The 18803-nt window shown below is 42.5% G+C and overlaps 1 protein-coding gene across 1 annotated transcript in view; it reads right to left on the reverse strand.

Annotated features, from left to right (window-relative positions):
- KCNQ5 (potassium voltage-gated channel subfamily Q member 5) overlaps positions 1-4779 on the reverse strand; it is a 553624-nt gene extending 548845 nt beyond the window's left edge. The window contains exon 1 of the mRNA XM_080664487.1: positions 4240-4779. Within this exon, the coding sequence (XP_080520613.1) occupies positions 4240-4646 (407 nt within the window). The 5' untranslated portion in view covers positions 4647-4779. The remainder of the gene's footprint in view (positions 1-4239) is intronic.
- Between the last annotated feature and the right edge of the window lie 14024 nt (positions 4780-18803).

Below are 18803 nucleotides of genomic sequence, written 5' to 3' on the forward strand. Positions count from 1 at the left end.
TTGAACCTGCAACCCAGGTATGTGCCCTTGACCAGGAATCAAAGCTGAGATGGGCCAATACTCTAACTACTTAGCAGCACCAGTCAGGGCCATACTGACTTCATTTTGCACCCTTTGATCCATTTACTGAACCAATGAAAGACAGATCTTTCCAAAATTTGTATCTGATTACATCATTCCTTTGATTATCACCATTCCATGACCACTACTGCCTACAGGATAAAGACCAGATTCCATGGCCAGCATCTAAGGCCATCTAAGTTCAAGTTCTCTACTCTCTTTTCTTGTCACTGTCCTTATCCTGCAAATACTTAACAGCATCTAGAATTACTGTGTTGATTCACAATTCCATTTTTATGCCCAAGCTGTTTTCTCTACCAGGATTGCTCATTTTCCCTTGCTTTTACCACTTAAAAATTAACTACTCATTTGTCAAAACAGTTCACTCCTCACTTCTTCTTTGAAGCCTGTGCTTACCTTTCTGCCTTCATTTCTGCTTCCCTCTCTTTTCCCTTGAGACTTTGTACTTACTTCTGTAATAACTCAGATAACGTTGTTTCATACTTGTTCACAAATTTCTAGTCATTCCATTGTGTAGTCATTTCGCTCCTTGAGAATGGAGGCCTTTGCCTTATTAATTGGGGATTAGCACATAGTAGACACTCACATGGTTATAGATGAATAAATAAATGAATGAGTACATGGTGAAGTGTCATAAAAGTATTTTAATCAAGGGAATGATATGATGAGGTTTTCATTTTAGGGAGAACATTGTGGTGTTAAAACAGAGCTGAAAGGCTGAGAACAAAAGCTAGATGATTAAGAAGGAGAATATCACATATAATCAATCCAATGGAGAAACATTGAGAAACAACTAGAGCTAGTTGCAGTCACAAAGGAGAAAAGGGAACAGATTTGAAAAATATTTGGAAAGTGAACACAGAATTAAGTGATCATTTGAATGGCCATTAGGAGCAAGTATGAGAAAAATGAAGGCATCAAGGATAACTTCCAGGTTCCTAGCTTGGGTGACTAGACTATTTTTCTAGTTTAAAATATCTATAAATTCTGATCCATGACGTTACACCAGACAAAGATACACTGTACAAAGTGATGAATTACATGTATCTGCCACAGTTTCCCATGCTACTTCTGAAAGCACATTTGATGCATAAGTGCAAATCATGTATTCCTCTACTACCACTATTATTATAAACTTTTACTAAAAAGAGGAGGGATTAAAAATAGACAGACAACATTCAAAGAACTATGTCACCTCATAGTTGAACAGCTTGTCTATTAAATAAAGAACAGCTGAAGACAGGAAACACCGGGAAACATAGTTGACTGGTAAATCTTAAAGAACAGTGAGGGAATGGACTTTCTAATCTCCACCAATTTATAAAGATTGGAAGCAAGTATCTGAAGTAAATCATCTCTTGTTCTTGCCAGCATTCTCATCAGGAGGCTAGGACATATATACTTTATACCACATATTATACCATTAAAGATACCATTATAATAATGATTTTTGCATAATTAATAATACTTTTTTTTTTAAAACCCGAAACAGAACTTTAAACACACTTTCCTTGCTTCTTGGCAGTGAAAACTTGGGTCTACCAAGTGAATCCATCCCTGAAGTACCTCATTAATCACATTGCACTTGTTCTTGGCAAGAACCTTAATGTGCTACAAAAACTGTTATTAAAGTAAGATTTGGGGATTCCCAGGCTGGCAGGGAATTAGTTAGTTATACCCCCTCTAGAAATAATTTTCTTATAATTTCCTTTATTATTAATAGTCTTGTTAGACTCACAGCTCAAACTAACTTTCCTTATTAATTTAAAGTCCAACTATTCTAAAGCTCATTTAAAATCATAAGCAGCAATTGCCAAAGATGGCCTGTACTCCAGGGTTGGCGGTAGTTGCACAATCTCCCAGGAAATGACACTATTCGTTGTGTTAAGGTGGACCTAGCACTTCTATCTAAATGCTCAATCAAACATTACAATTTCAGATTCCAGAAATGTAAAATACAACGCTTCACATTAGCATATTGTACTAAAAACGACATCATTTATTTCATAACTGCCACTAAAGACATTGATAGACTGATTAAGCCTAGGGAATAGAGAATTATCCAAACTTGAACCTCTTAAAAAAACCATTTGTCAAAATTTAGAAATTCTGTAAGGCCGTAGAAACCTGCTAAACATGAACACACTGGCGGGGGGGGGGGGGGGGAGGAGGGGGAGAATGTTGTACCCATTTCAGGTTCAAGGGCAACACATAGGACATACAAAGTGTGAGCACCAACAAAGTTTGTCTCTAACCCTCTGCGAATATACAATGCATAATTTACCCCAGATTAAAGGCCAGGAAAGGCATCATAATGTAAATTTCAAAGCTATAAATATTTTAAGCATACTCCTTTTTTAAAGAGTCATTATCCATACAGTATATATTTTGCTGCCAAACTGAGTGCAGATCATTATTGCTGAACGTTTTGGTAGATCCTGACAGGTCAAAATTATTTATCAGGCTCATTAGGTAACAGGATTAATTATATATCAACTTGGAGGGGTTGAACTAAAAAACATCAGTCGTGTTTCTGTCTATCATTTATTAAAGTAACCACATCTAAATCGATGTGAATCTTACACAAGTGAATAATAAATGTTATGCCTTTTGATGTAATAATAATACAACACAACGATCTCCTTGTATACATTGTAAGATGGAAAGTTGGCTGGAATATTCTACCTAATGTTACATGTTCACATCAATCTGGGACTGTAAAATTTTCCAGACACCAGAGCCCCACAGATTGTAGACTCCACCAATTTCCTGACTCTTACGTGGTCAAATTCCAGGTTCACCTATTTACAAAACCAGCCCCTTCTTCCACGTGACTTCAAAAGAAATTTCTGTCCGGGCCAATCCTCCATCCCAGGTGAAAGCTATGTTTGGATGGCAGGCCTTATTTCTAAAAGAAACCTAGTTCACGTTTTCAAAAAACCGATTTACTCGGAAACAAGAAAGTATCAGTGGCTGCAACTTTCTCTACTGGTCTCCTAAGGCTGACGTCTTTGTATTTTATTTTAACATAAAAAGACAAGAAAAAAAGGAACTAAAAAGAGAGGAGAATAAGAAAAAGAAGAAAAAAGAATTAAAAGAGCGTAATGGCATAAAACTGCCTTATAATGTCCAGATAAACCTAACTCTAACAGAAGACCGAATGAATGGACGTTGTGGGAAAAACAGTAGTAAACTTTAAAGCCACTGAAAGGTTTTAAATGCCTAAGGGAAAAATAAACATTTGCTTCCAATCATTTTCTCATTAAGCATTCTCTGCTAGATGGCGAAGGCTTACTTAACACACATACACTTTGACTCAGTGCCACAAATGCCCACTTAACCCACTGCCTGATCCCTGTCCTGGGCGGCCCACTGGCGCGCCTGCTATTGCACTTCGGCCGGGCTCCCGCGTCCCAGACTCCCCGGTGGCCTCAACCACTTTCGTGGGAGCATCACCTGGTCCGGCCCTGCTCGCTTCGTCTAGTCAGACCTTAGCCACCTCTGTGGCAGGAAGGGCTACAGGCACGAGAAATTTTCCGTTGGTGGTGGCTGAGGTGGTGGCGAGGCGTGTTTCCGGGCGCACTTAAAACCGACCTGCTCTCCCCATGGAGCCGCAGCTTCCCCAGCTCCGCCCCCACGACTCTCTCCACCCGACGTACTCTGCCACCACCTCCTAACCTCGCCAGTAAACTCTCACAAGCCTCACTCGGGCACACGTCCTCCCTTGGCATTTCCCAGCTCCCAGGCGCCCCGCTCCGTTGGAGTTTATCCGTTGGAGTTTACGTCTCTCGGGACCTAATCGCTCCCAATTAACCGCGCCGCTCATGTCCCACGTCTGCCTGGCTCCCGCCTTTGGTGCCTCAAGCTGCCGAACAGCTTATTGGGTGTGCGCGGAGACAGGGTTCAGTTCGGAGAGGTGGGAGAGGTGGGGCTGCGGGAGGTGGAAGGCTCTACAAGGAAGACCATAAACACGTGCAAAGAAATAAAAGCCACCACGTGTGCGCGCGAGTGTGTGTGTGTGTGTGTGTGTGTGTGTGTGTGTCCGCACGCGCGCGCACCGGGCCAGGGCGTGGGCGCGGAGCGCGTCCCAGGGGACCAGGCACACCGGTCCCCCGAAGCGGGCGTGGCAGGGGGCGCGCGTGGGGCGCGGGTACTCACACGAACGCGTGGTAGATGAACGCCCAGCCGCGGGGTCTCTCCAGCACGTTGTACAGGTAGTTCTGCACCCTCCGGTACTTGACGTTGCGCCGGCAGCTCTGGCTACTGGTGTACGAGAGCGGTTTCCCCAGCAGGCTCATCCGGGCCCCCTGCTTGCCCCGGCGGCTCTCTCTCAGGCCGCCGCCGCCGCTGCCGCCGCCGCCGCCGAGCGCGGCCGCGCGGGTGCCCAGCAGCAGCAGGCCGTCGCCCCTGGCGGCCGCCGAGTTCAGCAGCACCCTGCCCCGGCCCGACTCCACATCCTTCATGCCGCTGCCCAGGCGCCCCCCGCCCGCCGCCGCTGCCGCGCCGCTCTTCACCCAGAGCCCGGCGGCGCCGCCCTCCTCTCCTCCCGCGTGGTGGCGGGGCATGGCATCACCACGGGCACCGCGAGGGGGGCGCCAATGCCTGCGGCGGGGGCAGCGGCCTCATGCGCGCGGGCGGGCTTCAAGGAGGAAGCCGCGGCGGACCTGGGTCGGGGGCGGGGAAGCAAGAAGCTAGCAAACCGCCGGGGCTTCGGGACTGGGGTGAAGGGGGTGTGCGGAGGAGGAAGAGGAGTTCCAATTTCTAGCAGCCTTGAGCTTCGAATTCGCAATCCGGACCTGTTTGGGGCATCACTTTGAGGGTTTCTCTCGCTCCCTGTGGTTCCCGCGGCTACCACTCCCTCCTTCCGAAGTGTCCCTGGGGCCGAACGGGTGGTGCGGGGCGCTCCGAGGCGCGCTCCCACGCGCGCACACCCAGCCCCAGGCTCCCCCTTTCTTCTCTCCCTCCACTTTCCACGCCCAGGCTGCGTCTGCCCACTCCCCCAGAGGGGACGGGGCTGCAAAGCCCCCCTCGGAGGCGCAAGTTTGGTTTGGGCCCCTCTGGGGCTTTGGGGCTGTCCGGGAGGTTAAGTCTGCCTCGTGCCCAGAGGAGAAACTGCAGATGCAGGTCGCTGCTCTCTCCCAGCGCTACGCTGCTGCGCCAGGTCCTGCCATCCTTCTGCAAGGGGTGTGTGAGCGGAAACGGCCCTGCCCTGCCCTTCAGGTACCAATCAGTCCCGAGCGGGCGCGCCGGGCTACGCTCTGGGCAGTGGCTGTCGGGTCCCGCACTGCTCTCCAGTCCTTGGCAGTTTAGTGCGGAACCCCGCAGGGCATTACTGCCGAGAAGGCGAGGCGGGGACCGGGCATCTCCCCGCGGCTCATTCCATCCCAGGATCAGACAGCAAGCTCGCGAGTAAAACTCTCCATCCTTCCCAGCCCTGGGGAGCAGTATGGGGAGGGGGTCAAAACTCCAAAGTGGCCCTTCCGCGGGTTAACAACTCGCCTGGGGGCTCTGCCTGACAGTGCCTCGAAGCACGGGAGAAAAAACCCGGTTCCCTCTGTCAAGAAATTTCCATTTAAGTCCGAGAAAGTGTTAAAACTGCTAAGTCTCGCAGAGGCGGCGACGGCCCCAGTGTCTGGGAGAAAATCCTGGAGGGTTGGGAGCCCAGGACACCGGTATCTTGGCGTCCCCACCCAACTCGAGTATGCTGTAACTTAAAAGGTGCGGGACGCCTGGGGAGTTAAGGCTAGCTAGGTCTCCCACCACCTCTGACACTCGGGTAGCCCCAAGCCCGCGCCCTTGGCCAGGAGAGAGGCCACAGTGCCACTGGCTGCGTGCGGCCTCTGGCCTTCAGCCGTTCTGTATTATAATAAAGTCTAAGCAGTGACACATCACAGTCAGCGTGGGGAAATTGAAAGGATCCCGGCTTGGGAACTTCTAACAGAGCAGACCGCCCCTTCCCACCCCCAGCCCCAGCATGAAAGAAAAATGATCACTAAGTTAAACTGAAGGAAAGAACTGAAGCCTCCACCACAAAACCATAGCACACAGTTGCAAAGTAGTGATTCCATGTGCCTTATTCCTCCCAGAAGACTAAAACCCAGGCAATGCTAAAGCAAAAGTCTTATTTCTGCTGTCTCCTCCCCGCGGAGATCCTCTCCCAGTTCTCTCCTGGACACACCCCCACGCCCCCGGGACAGCTCCTTTCTGCCTCTGCCAGTAGTTCCCTTTAAATGTTTTACTTTTGCTTTTTATTGTTACTGCTATTATTTTCCTGAAGCCCTGGTGCCGGCTCCTGGCCACTGGCAGGACTCTGATTTCCTTCCCTCCTCTTCCCCAAGCCTGTCCGTGGCAGGCACTAGCTCCAGGCAGCTGGCAAATGTGCCACTTGGCTGACTATGCGCCAAGCACCAATACCCAGAGTCACTCTCTCTTTGCCTTGTTACCCTTCACACCCACGCGATGTGGAGGTGCAAGAGAGATTGCTCCATGCTCTGCTATTCCGGGCAGATGCGGAGAGCGCCCTGGAGCAAGCTTTCGGATCCTATGGCTGCGCGAGGGCCCGGGCTTCTAGCTGGGGGGAGTTTGCTGTTGCTATATTTAGACTCCCGGCGGAGTTTCTGTACAGGGACTTTCAGGGTGAAAGATCTAGAGACTTAAAATGACTCGCGTGCACTCTTTAAAATTGAAAATCTGGACTTTTCTGCAGGCAGGAAAATGAAAACTATTTCCTCTTATCCAAGAGGCTTTTATTCTTGCAAACTTTGACCGCCGCCGCTGCCGAAGTCAGACCACTTCCATCTCATTGGTGTGGTGGGGCCTGGCATGCAGGCAGGAAGTCTCTGGAAGGCGGGACGTGGATATTTCCCCGGAAGAGAGCCAGCTGCTTAATTATCCGGCGATGCCTGCCTGGTGGTGCAGCAATAATATCAGTGAAACCGTGATGTTGATGAAACAAATGCAATTAAACTTTTAAAAAATCAGATCAGTAGTGGGAAGGAGCTTGGGGGATAGCTCTTCTAGAGTAACCGCTGGTTAGAGCGAAAGCCCAGAGGAGACCGGACCCAGCATCCACAGGTAGTTAGTAGAAGGGTTAGTAGGAACCAACTATCACCCTCCCAGGTCTGTATGCCTTCCACCCATTGGTAGGCATCTCCATCAGAATATGGTATGGGGGTGGGTGGGTGGGTGGGAAGAGATTAATCATATGAATATATGCATATATGAATAACCCATAGACACAGACAATAGTGTGGTGAAGGCCTGGGGCTGGGGAGAGCTGGAAGGGGTCAATGGGGGGAGGATACACCTGTATTACTTTCAACAATACAGATAAATTTAATTCCCCCCCCCCCACCCACACACACACAAAGCAGATGGCTTTATTTAAGTGAGGCTGCATAGCCTCTCCTATCAGATTCTCTGTAAGTATCTCACTTCCTTTACTACCTGCTAACTTTCCTCTAAAGGCAGGAGTTAACTGTGGGGGGAAACAAAGTATTGTGATTAAGCTTTTTCTGTCGTGCCTTTGAATACAGATGTTGCTAGGAAACTGCCTTTCATTCTTTTTGCTGAAATATTAAAACCCAGATATCAGAAGAGAGGATGGGCATATTGGGCAAAGAGTAAAACAATAGAGTGCATAGTCTGTGCATAAATAATTACCTTAGAGCCTTATAAAGAGGCATAAATGGTAGGGGAGGGTGGGGGAAAGGTGGAGAGATCAACCAAAGGACTTGTATGCATGCATATAAGCCTAACCAATGGACACAGACAACAGGGGGGTGAGGGCATGAGTGGGGGTGATAGGGAGGGGGGTAATGGGGGAATAAGGACACATATGTAACACCTTAATCAATAAAGAAAATTTTTAAAAAGAGGCATAAACGTTAAAAGACAGCCACCTTTTTCAAAGACAAAAGTTTATTGTGAGTTTGGAGCATGTGAGTTGTTTGGCCCTCCCCATCCTTTGGAGATGGGTTTGATTTCAACCACTCATTCTCTACACATTGTAAGATGCCTGCCTGAAATTTGATCATGGAAACTGCTATTCTCTGAAGTCTACATGAAGGTGGTTTCAGTTGAAAATAGTTACTAGAAATATTTTATTTCAGTGTGTTTCTATCCCACTATACTTTTCTTCTCAAGGTACTCTAAAATAGTAATATTGAAATTCTATACAAGAGGTAGAGATACTCACGAGAGACTTGAATAACTGGATCTGAGCTGGTTTCACAAAATGCTCTCCCCCTCTCATTTTTTCCTGTGCCTCCCCATCTTCCCATTAGCCTCAGCCCTACCACTTCACATAGCCTCCCATCAAGTCATGTTCAGGTTCTGATCAACTAGTGAGTAATACAATGCCACTTTTTTTTTAGTGATGTGGGTGTACTTTGAGCCACTGTGGAATTCCTGGGCCAACCAGAGTGGTAATAATAGATAGATTCCTCAAAACTTAGGGCAAATGGAAATTTACTGAGGAAGAAATGGAAATCCATTGTTGGCTGCTGTTCAATGACTTGCCTGAGGCTCTTGTTAGCCTTGTAGGCCTAGAGGTAGAACTGAAGTCTCCTTGCTCCTGAATAGAAAGCCCTTTAAGCTATGTCACCCTTTTCCTCAGCTTTTTTTCCCCCTCTATTAAGTTATAACCAAACCAATAAGCATGGCAAATTTAATTGCATGTTAGGTATCTTATTATAACCATTGGTTCAGTAAACCTATTTACCTCCTCTTTAGTATTTAAAACATATCAGCATTGTGTACCCCGGTACCATTTTTAATCAATCAAGAATTCTTACCTGTAAGAGATATGATGCTATGTTTCTCAAGATGTTTCTCCAACAAGCAGAAAATAATCAGAGAACCCAGAGCAATAGCAGAGGTCATTTGAGCCTGGTCAGACTACATGAAGGTTCTTACACAGTAGGGATCCTAGCCCAGCCCCACACAGGGGCTGAGGCATGGCCCTTTCAGAACAGCCTTTGCCCCAGGAATACAGGAAGAGCATAGGTGTGAGGATATGTAGATGTGACGTGACGAGACACTGATGAAAGAGCAAACAAATAGTGAGAGAAAGGGCCCAAAAGGTTTCACCATTTCCATTCCAGCAACTTGATTTTCCTAAGAGTTAATAATGTGCTGATCACTATTGTCAAAACAAAATAATAGCACATTTTAGCATATGTGACTGTGCTTTAGGTACTGTGACTTACAAGAATTATTTCACTTGATTCTGACAATTAGCCTCATAAAGTAGACATTGCATTCCTATCCAGTTTACAGAAAAAGAAACAGCTGTGGACAAGTTAATCATGTCTCAAAATTAATAAGTATTTGAGCTAGGACCCAAACTTATGGTATTTACTGGGGGGAAATGGAGATATCTGTAATAGTGTCAACAATAAAAACAAATAAAAAATGAAGCAAAGCTCAGAAACAAACAAAATATTTTAACGACTAAATTATGTTAATGTTTGAAATAAAAGCTTACCAATTATTGGGTGTTAATAATCTTGACAGTTTCTCTTTCCAAAAGAAAACATTTCTATTTGTGATTTTAAAGCAGGCTTTCTGTATTTCTAAATACAGAAATGGCCTCAATATTTCCCTTTACTTTTCCTGCAGAAATAAGGCCTTCTCTGCATAGATACTTTTTTTTTGTATTGGAAATTATAAAAGTTACAAATCTTGCAGTATCAGTTTATTGAAATTGCACTTTGATTTTTTTCCTAACACTACTTTCAGTTATATTTATAAAACCCTGTTTATTGTACTTGGCTGTACCTGATTTCATTTTTTTCTGACATGTTAGTATGACAGCACTGTTCTCTTTATTTCAGCCAATTACTTAAACACTTCTTTCTGGAAGTATTCTGAATACAGTTTGATATTTTTAAGAGTCATATATTTAGAAATTCTGTGAAGAGGTTGATCCACAAAGAAAACATCTCCTCTGAGCTGGTGTAGTGGAAAATTCTGTTATAATTATGTGCCCTCTAGTGGTACTGACATTTTAACTTTTTTTTTTTTTTTTTTTTTTTTTCCAAAGAGGAATTAAGAACGCATCCCTATGAATCTCCCCAAACCTTTTCATCTCTTCAACATGCAATCATTAATCATCAGGTGCTGTGCTAGCTGGAGTGGGTGCAGACATGGAAAACAGCCTGATTCTTATCAGGTTCATGGGCCAGTGGGGGAGATCGGTAAAGGGGCAAGTAATTGTAACAAGGTGGTGAGTTCACAGAGATTCGCAGAGGATGTTATGGGAAGCCATAGAGGGCTTCCTGAGAGTACACTCAATAGCTGGGCTAAGCCTGGGGAATAACTGGACTTTGGTGAAAACAGGAGGGAAGGTATTCAAAGAGAAAATATTTGAGAAAATGTGAAGTCTTGAGAGGTGATCATTTGTTGAGGTTGACAAGTAGTTGGATTCTACTGGAGCTCAGGGTGCTTTTGAAGGTGGGATTATATGAAGGAGAGAGAAGTAAGGCAGGGGCTCTGTGGCTAAGAGTCTGCGAGAACTTTGGATGTTGTCATGAATTGAATAGGGAGCCACTGAAGAATATTAAGGAAGAAATTCCATGTTCCTAGTTCCACTTTCAGAAAAGCACTTGATATTAGTCCTGTTTAATGAAAAAAAAAAAAAAAAGTGGTTTGAGCACCTATGTGTGGAACACATTACACCAAGCTGGGGATTCAAAAATGAAGTGTCTATGCTGGACTTGAGTGATTGCTACCAATCCACGAACAAATGTTAAGCCCAACCTTTAGTTTTCAGACATAGGTATCTGGGTGGATTGTGGTATGAGTCACTGAACGAGGAAAGACCAAATAGGGAGGCCACCTGGGGAAGGGGGAGATACTAAATTCTATTTGATATTGAGTCCAACATGCCTGTTGAGAGAGCCCAGAGAAAATGTCCATTGGATATATGGATTTTTGACTCAAGGGGGAGCTAGGAATAAAAATTTGAGAAATAGATATATGATGAAAGTGATAGGTTGGGATCAGATTGTTAGGGAAATCATGTAGATGGACTTTCAAAGGAAGAGGCCCGAGGACCCAACTCTGATACCCAGGCACATTTAGGGTATGGAAGAAGGAAAAAGAAGGGCAGAGACTGACATAGAGAAAGCTGTGGCCACTGAGGATCTTTGCCACAACAGCCAAAAAAGAAGCTTCAACAGGAAAATGCTGGAAAGAGATCAAATGAGATCAGGAGTTTTGATCTGACAACAAAGAGATTATTTGAAGAAGTTGTACTGTTTTTTGTTTTCTTGCAGAATTATAGGAATAGAAATCAGGTGTGGGGGTGGAGAGACTGACTCTGAAGGGTAGAAGACAGGTAGCAGCAAGCAGAGTATTTGGGTTTGAGGAAGGTTGTAAACAAAATGCAATGTTGTCTCAAGAAAGACTGGAGTGGCCACTACAGCTGCTCTCACAGGTCCTGTAGCTGAGTAGGTACTTGGACATCTGAGCTGCAATCGCAACGGACAATATTTCACTGTCAGTTGTGGAGTCTGAAACAACTTGGACAACTTCTATTGATTTTAGACAGCATTTTAAATAAAAACTATCATTTTTATATCTAATATTTCCAGAAGAGGCCAATTTAATAAATATATATTTCTCATGTTTAGTTTGACCTGAAAGAAAGAAGCATGTTGTATTAACAATGCATTTTTGTTTGATTTAATTTATTATGAAGGCTGAGGAACTTACCATATTGTCCAGGAAAAAGAGTTAATTTGTGTGCAAGACAAGTGTCCTGGAAAGCGGGACTGCAACCATGTTGTTTCATTTTTTTTTTTTTTGATGGTTTGTTTGTTTCTTTTTGCTACTATGGTGTAAAGTTTTGATAAGATCAATGAAAGAGAAGGAGTATTACTTGGCATGTTTTCAAGGATTTTGGTTTTGTTTTTGCTTGTTATTTTCTATGCAAGACTACAGCATATCGAGGAAAAGACAGACAAAATTGAAGTTGTTTTAAGGATGAAGATATTTCATGATATGAACAGGAAGATAAAAATGAGGAAGAAACCGGGAGCCACCAGACCTAATATGGCTTTCGTGATGAGAATTGAAAGTGGAGCAATAAATACCAATAAATTGCTTTTAATGTGCTCAGGATTTGAAGTGAGATAAAACATATAAGCTGTGGGATTCTGGTTCCTGGCTGAGTTACTGAATTTCCCTAAGTCTTCATTTCTTTCATGTTTAAAGTGGGGATGAAAATATCCTTATCATAAGGCTTTTGTGAGGATTAAATGGAATAGTTCATGCAAAGGCCTTTTAGCATCACTCCGACAAGGAGTGCTCACAGCTGACGTTCATGCATATCAAGATTTACCTTAGGTTCCATTTGTAATTTAGCTTGCAATTTGAAAAAAAAAGCTGCTTAATTTTCTGAAACATCTACTTCTGTACTTTTTAATATTTAACTGAAATTTAGTAGGCATATAAAATTATAGAAATATGAACTTGTAAAGATATGTTTTTTTGTGGATAAATCTTGAGATAAACTAGAAGTGAAACTTTAAATTTTGCAGATGATAGCTTTCAGGTGAACTATTTGTGAAGTTTAAAAACAAATGAAAGCAACCATATCTGAAATATATTAGGCTATGTATTCATGTATTGATTAATAATACTTTATTAAAGGCTTCTAAATATAATTAAAAAGACAAACCTTAAGATATACAGCATTAAATATTATTTACTTCTAACAGCAATATTTAAATGGCAATAGGTGTTTAATTCTTTCCTTCTAAAATGTATGTGATATTTTAGAGGACTGGTGATGTGTTGAAGTCATCACTCTAGAATATCTTTGAATTTATGATTCAGAAGTTTTTCTGGATGACAGAGGTTTGAGAATTTCGTGAAAGCCTTGGAAAATGTCTGAAAAACATACCTATAATTTTGCATACAACAGCTAGGGTTCACAGATACTCTGAAGCAATTCATAAAATCTGGAGTTTATGGATCCCAGATTGTGAGTCCTTGGACTGTACACTTAAAGGAATGGATTTTACAAGGAGCCCCTGGAGGCTATCTCCAGGATGCCTTGCAGTGGACATATGGGAATATTCATAGTAGGAGGAACTTCCTTGACCTCCCTAGAATAGCCCATGCTATTTCTCAGGCAGCCATTTATATAATGCATCATCAGGGTATCCCCAGGGCAGCAAGGTCTGTGGTCACCACAGAGCCCTTGAATGGACAGAACTGAGGTTTTAGATCTCTGTGATGGCTTTTTCTGCCAGCGTAGCTAAATGAATTCTTAAATTCTCATTACTTTCTTCATATGGTATACTATAGGAGCACATTTACTTATAATAATGATATTTTTATTCCAAATTAATTTTTCAGAATTTGAATATTTTATCTATAAAAGTATGACTGTGTGTGCATGTGTATAGCTTAGTGCATGCATACATAAAATCATATAAATATGCATTAATATAATTGCAATCCAATGCTTTAAGATCTTACCCACCAACATACACAACCAAGAATCATCTACTTATGCAATAAAAGGGAAGATTCAACTCTGGTAAATAAAACACAATTGTTCTTATGCTTAAATCCCTTTCACTGTTGTCTAATAAGCTGGCATGATAAATTCTCAGCTTTGCTCTTGTCAGTCACTCCCAGGAAATTAAAGTCTTGACCTTGTGTCTCAGAATGGTGATTGGAGGACCATTACTGGTTTACCAACTTCCAAAATGTCAGCTGCCTACCTGCCCATCCGCCTGAATCTGTGGATGTCATCTTGGCTGCAGTATTCCTCTAGGACAGTGGTCGGCAAACTGCGGCTCGCAAGCCACATGCGGCTCGCGAGCCGTGGTTTGCCGTTATGTTGACTAATGAGTTTGCCGACCACTGCTCTAGGGCACTGAGTCATATGTATTGGATAACCTCCAACTGCATGGTTGTACAGCATGATTCCTAAATGATACAATTGCTGCCTCGCAGTCAATTCCTACCCATACCTACAATTTGTGCTGTTCTCCCCCGGCCCTTGCCTGTGTTCCTAAGTGGGCCTGTCAAGTATTCAGTTCTAAAGTGTTAGCCAGGTCATGACTAATCCTACTTGACTACACTAGATGGCTATCTCATTCTCTTAGAGAGAGTTTATTCACTCAGCCATTCACCAATTCATTCAACACTTGTTTGAGTGTTTACAATGCATCAAAACTCTAGAACAGATATTATCTCTAGCTAATGCAGCCTGTAATTTACTGTAATTTTTCAAAAGCTTTAAACCCATTTTAGCAGACTCAAATCCTCCTATATAATAAAAGCCTAATATGCAAACTGACCAAACGGCAGAATGACCGGTGGAACGACTGGCTGCTATGATGCACATTGACCACCAGGGGGCAGATGCTCAATGCAGGAGCTTCCACAGGCCCCAGGCTAGCCAAGGCGGGTGCCAGTGGGGGCCCCCCGATCACCCCGCCAGTTGCCCCACAGATTGGCCCTGATTGCCAGCCAGGCCTAGGGACCCTACCTGTGCACGAATTTCATGCACCGGGCCTCTAGTATATAATAAAAGGCTAATATGCAAATTGACCAAACAGTGGAACAACTGGTCACTATGACACACACTGACCACCAGGGGGCAGATACTCAATGCAGGAGCTGCCCCTGGTGGTCAGTGAACTCGACAGGGGGAGCGCTGCTCATCCAGAAGCCCTGAGCCAGGCTTACGGCTGGCGAGCCCAGCAGTGGTGGCAGGACCCTCTCCTGCCTTTGCAGCAGCGCTAAGTATGTTCAACTGCCAGCTTAAGCCACCAGTCAGACATCCCCTGAGGGCTCCTGGCCTGCGAGAGAGGGCAGGACAGGCTGACGGAACCCCTGAGTGCACTAATTTTGTTTACCAGGCCTCTAGTAGATAACATAAAATAATAGAAAGATTATCTAAAACTTGATAATTCAAGGCCAACTAAAATAGTTTTAAAGTATGCATTCATCCAGAGGTAATTCTTATACCAGTGGTGATTGTGCCCTGAGGGGATATTTCAATGTCTAGAGACATTATTGGTTGGCACAGTGTAAGGGAAGTTGACGTGTAGGGGTGTTATAGAAGACCAGAGAAAAACCAAGCAATGCTTTAGAGAAATGGAGATACACAATTTTATTATGCCAGCGGACTCAGCGGAATAATTTCCCAAGTCTGAGCAAAGTAACATGTAGGGAGCTTCTCCTTTATATTTTTCTGGGGTCTTTGTTCCCCAAATATGGATTATGCTTCTGGTCCTTTCGCAGGCTTTGCAAAAAAGGCCCCAGGTGTGGGAGTCTTGAGACCATATCTAATGGTCTGGCCTGGTGCCAGCACTAATAACCACCCCCTTCGGGGCTGTGCACTGTTCATAGTTTATGGTCTCTTTATTTAGGTAACAGGTCTTGCAAGACCAGTTTCTGGTAAAGAGGCAGTGACTTAATTATAGGTTATCAAGAATGTACACTGGACTTGCTGGCACAGATTCAGATTGCTAGGCTTCCCCTCCTTCGCCCCCCCCCCCCCCCACTAGATATCAGGATTACATTGGAATTAGCCCTTTAGCCTTCTCAGGGGCATTGTTATTGGTGTCTAGGAGGAAGAGACCAGGGATACTGCTAAACATCCTAGAATGCACAGGACAGCTCCCGCAACAAAGATTTCTCCTGCCCAAAATGTCCTTAGTGCTGAGGCTGAGAAAGCCTGCCTTAGACAAACTCTTTAAGGTAGCTTTTGAAGCTACTGAGGTGGGGAGTTTGCTTGCTGTTATTTGGTAATGTGTGTTGGTCTATATACCACTTGTTTCTATATTTAGAATTTTAGTCCATCAGAGCATGATGCTAGATATTTATATAAAAAATAACCATTTAAAATAAAATCTTCCCAAGTATACAACACCAGAGAAGGTCAACAGGTTCATAAGCCTGCCTATCTCAATAGTATTCTAGAAAGTTAAGGCACGATCAATATTACTTATACATAAACATAAACATTTCTTTCTGTCTGTATCATAGGATGGAGATGAAAGAGGCAGCAAGAGTCAGAGAACACATGAATAGCCAGTCGGTTCAGAGTTTTGAGGCCTCTTTGAGACATTCTTTCTTGATTGCATTAGAATAGAGATCCTTTAAGTGGCACTATAGGTTTATTCAAGCTGTATCTAATTCCATTTAAATTTATACAAGAGCTCTTTAGGTTAGGATGTTAATAAAATGCCAATCAGCAAAGTAAATTAAATATGGTTTTTAGCTGTCTGCTCACCACTTCACTGCAGGTATTTTATTGAGAGATTCAAGCATGAACATTTTGTCTGAGTGTCATTTTAATGTATTTCCATTGTGGGTTACTGCATCTTTTTTTTGAGAAATTTAATAAAAACACACATTTCTTGTTAACATAACCTTAGAAGAGCTATATCAACTAACAATATTTTTTACTTTAATTAATAATACGTGAATGTACTATAGTGACTAATAATTTTATTGTATAACAATGGTCTCTGTGTTAGAAGGCACTCTGTGAGAGTGGGAAACTATAAAAAGGAATTAAGTGACAATACGTTTTTTGTTTTTTTTAAAATATATTTTATTGATATTTCACAGAGAGGAAGGGAGATGGATAGAGAGCCAGAAACATCGAAACATCGATGAGAGAGAAACATCGATCAGCTGCCTCCTGCACACCCCCCACTGAGGATGTGCCCACAACCAAGGTACATGTCCTCGACTGGAATCGAACCTGGGACCTTTCAGTCTGCAGGCCGATGTTCTATCCACTGAGCCAAACCGGTTTCAGCGACAATGTGTTTTTTGATGTCATGTTATCCATAAATAAATTTACCTACTTTTTAAATGGCAAAGCTTGTTTTTAAGCTTTTTTTTTTTTCTTTCTTAATCAAAGACATGTTCTCTATAGGTAGTATTTATTTTTTTACATATACACAATTTAGATACAGACACATGGGCACATATAGCCTCTAAAACATTAGCTTTATTTCTTTTTCACTTATTATTTTTATTTACCTTGGTTTTTATTTTTTTAAATAATTCTTTATTGTTGAAAGTATTACATATGTCCCCCCTTTCTCCCCATTGATCCCCTCCAGCCTGCTCCAGCCGCTCCCCCCCACCCCACCCCCACTGTCCCATTGTCTGTGGTCATGGGCCATGCATATATGCATAAAAGGGTCTTGGATGATTACCTCCCACTCTTCCCCCGCCCCCCACCCTCCCCTGCCTTCCTCCAGAGATTCCACACACTGTTCTATGCTTCCATGTCTCTGGATCCACTCCATTCATCAATTTATTTTGTTACTTAGATTCCATATATGAGTGAAATCATGTGATACTTGTCTTTCTCTGACTGACTTATTTCACTAAGCATGATACTCTCCAGGTCCCTCCATGCTGCCTCAAAGGATAAGAGATTCTTCTTTTTCACTGCATTTGCTTTATTTCTGCATTCACTAATCTACTAAGCTCCTTAAGCTTCCTTGTTCTGTAAACTAAAAGTAAAACTGCTCCTCAAATTTGAATTATGAAAAAACTCCTATTTCCTTAATATTCCTTGAGTGATGTTTTAATTTTTGGTTTAAATAAAAATAAACTTTTGCTAGATTTTTTTTCTGTTATAAATTATACTAGAAAAATCAGAGACTTTACCTGGTTTAGTTTAAACCACAGTATCTCTGTTTAACTTATGAGTAATCTTGGATATATTATTTAGATTATTTTTGTCCCTCAATTTTCTCATTTTCAAAATAGGGGACTATAAAGGGTTACTAGGAGATAAATTAAATCATATAATACATGCAAAGTGCCTTGCACCTGGTAGATGCTCTGTAAATGTTAAATAATAATTATAGATTCCCTCTCATTTTGTCATGGGAAAATAAGAAAAGTAGGAGAAAATATTAAGAGTCACAACATATTGGAACACTTATCCATTTATTTAACATTTTTTTCTTCTAAAGGAACACAGTTAATTGGCTAATTCAACATTGCTCAGTCATACAGATTTAAGATGTTTTTAGTTGCTCTAAAAATAAAGTATATGGAAACACTCATGTACAAGAATCTAAATAGGCTTACTCTTTCTCACTCTCCTATTCTGTTCTTTTTTCTTTTACTTTTTATTCTAAGTCCCTGGGCTTTGTCTCCATTGCCAGAAAGAGCTACCAGTCTAAGATGACAGATGTTCAGACTCCCTTTATTACTTTTCCTAGAGAAGAAATTATAGGCTTATAGTGACATCCAAACACAAATTTCTTACCTCATTTAGGACACTGGGATCCCTGTTTGTCTCTATTATTTTATAGAAACACAAATTGCAAGCAAATGTAATTTCCAAGACAAGCAAACTAAGAAAACAAATAAAAAGAAAGACTTAACAGGGAGTTTGATGACATTATATATTTCTGTATTTTGGGAGAGGTCACAAGAAAATGGGTGTTATTTCATTTCCTTTTCTGGAGAAGGAAAAACCACATCATGTTGCTGTCAGGGTCAGAGACTCTATGTAGAAGTTTTTTTTTTAGGGGCTCCTGTGGATTCAAATGCAACTAAAATGGAAACAATACAAATTGAAAATGGTAGGTGATCAGGAATGTTAGTTAAATAAACCAAATAACTTAATGTTGTCCTCAGACATCATAGGCATTACATGTAATTCAACTAATTCCTAAATTTTTAATGAACTGTAGAGAGCAGATATTTTACAC

Source organism: Plecotus auritus (genome assembly GCF_963455305.1).
Source record: "Plecotus auritus genome assembly, chromosome: 4".
NCBI lineage: Eukaryota > Metazoa > Chordata > Mammalia > Chiroptera > Vespertilionidae > Plecotus > Plecotus auritus.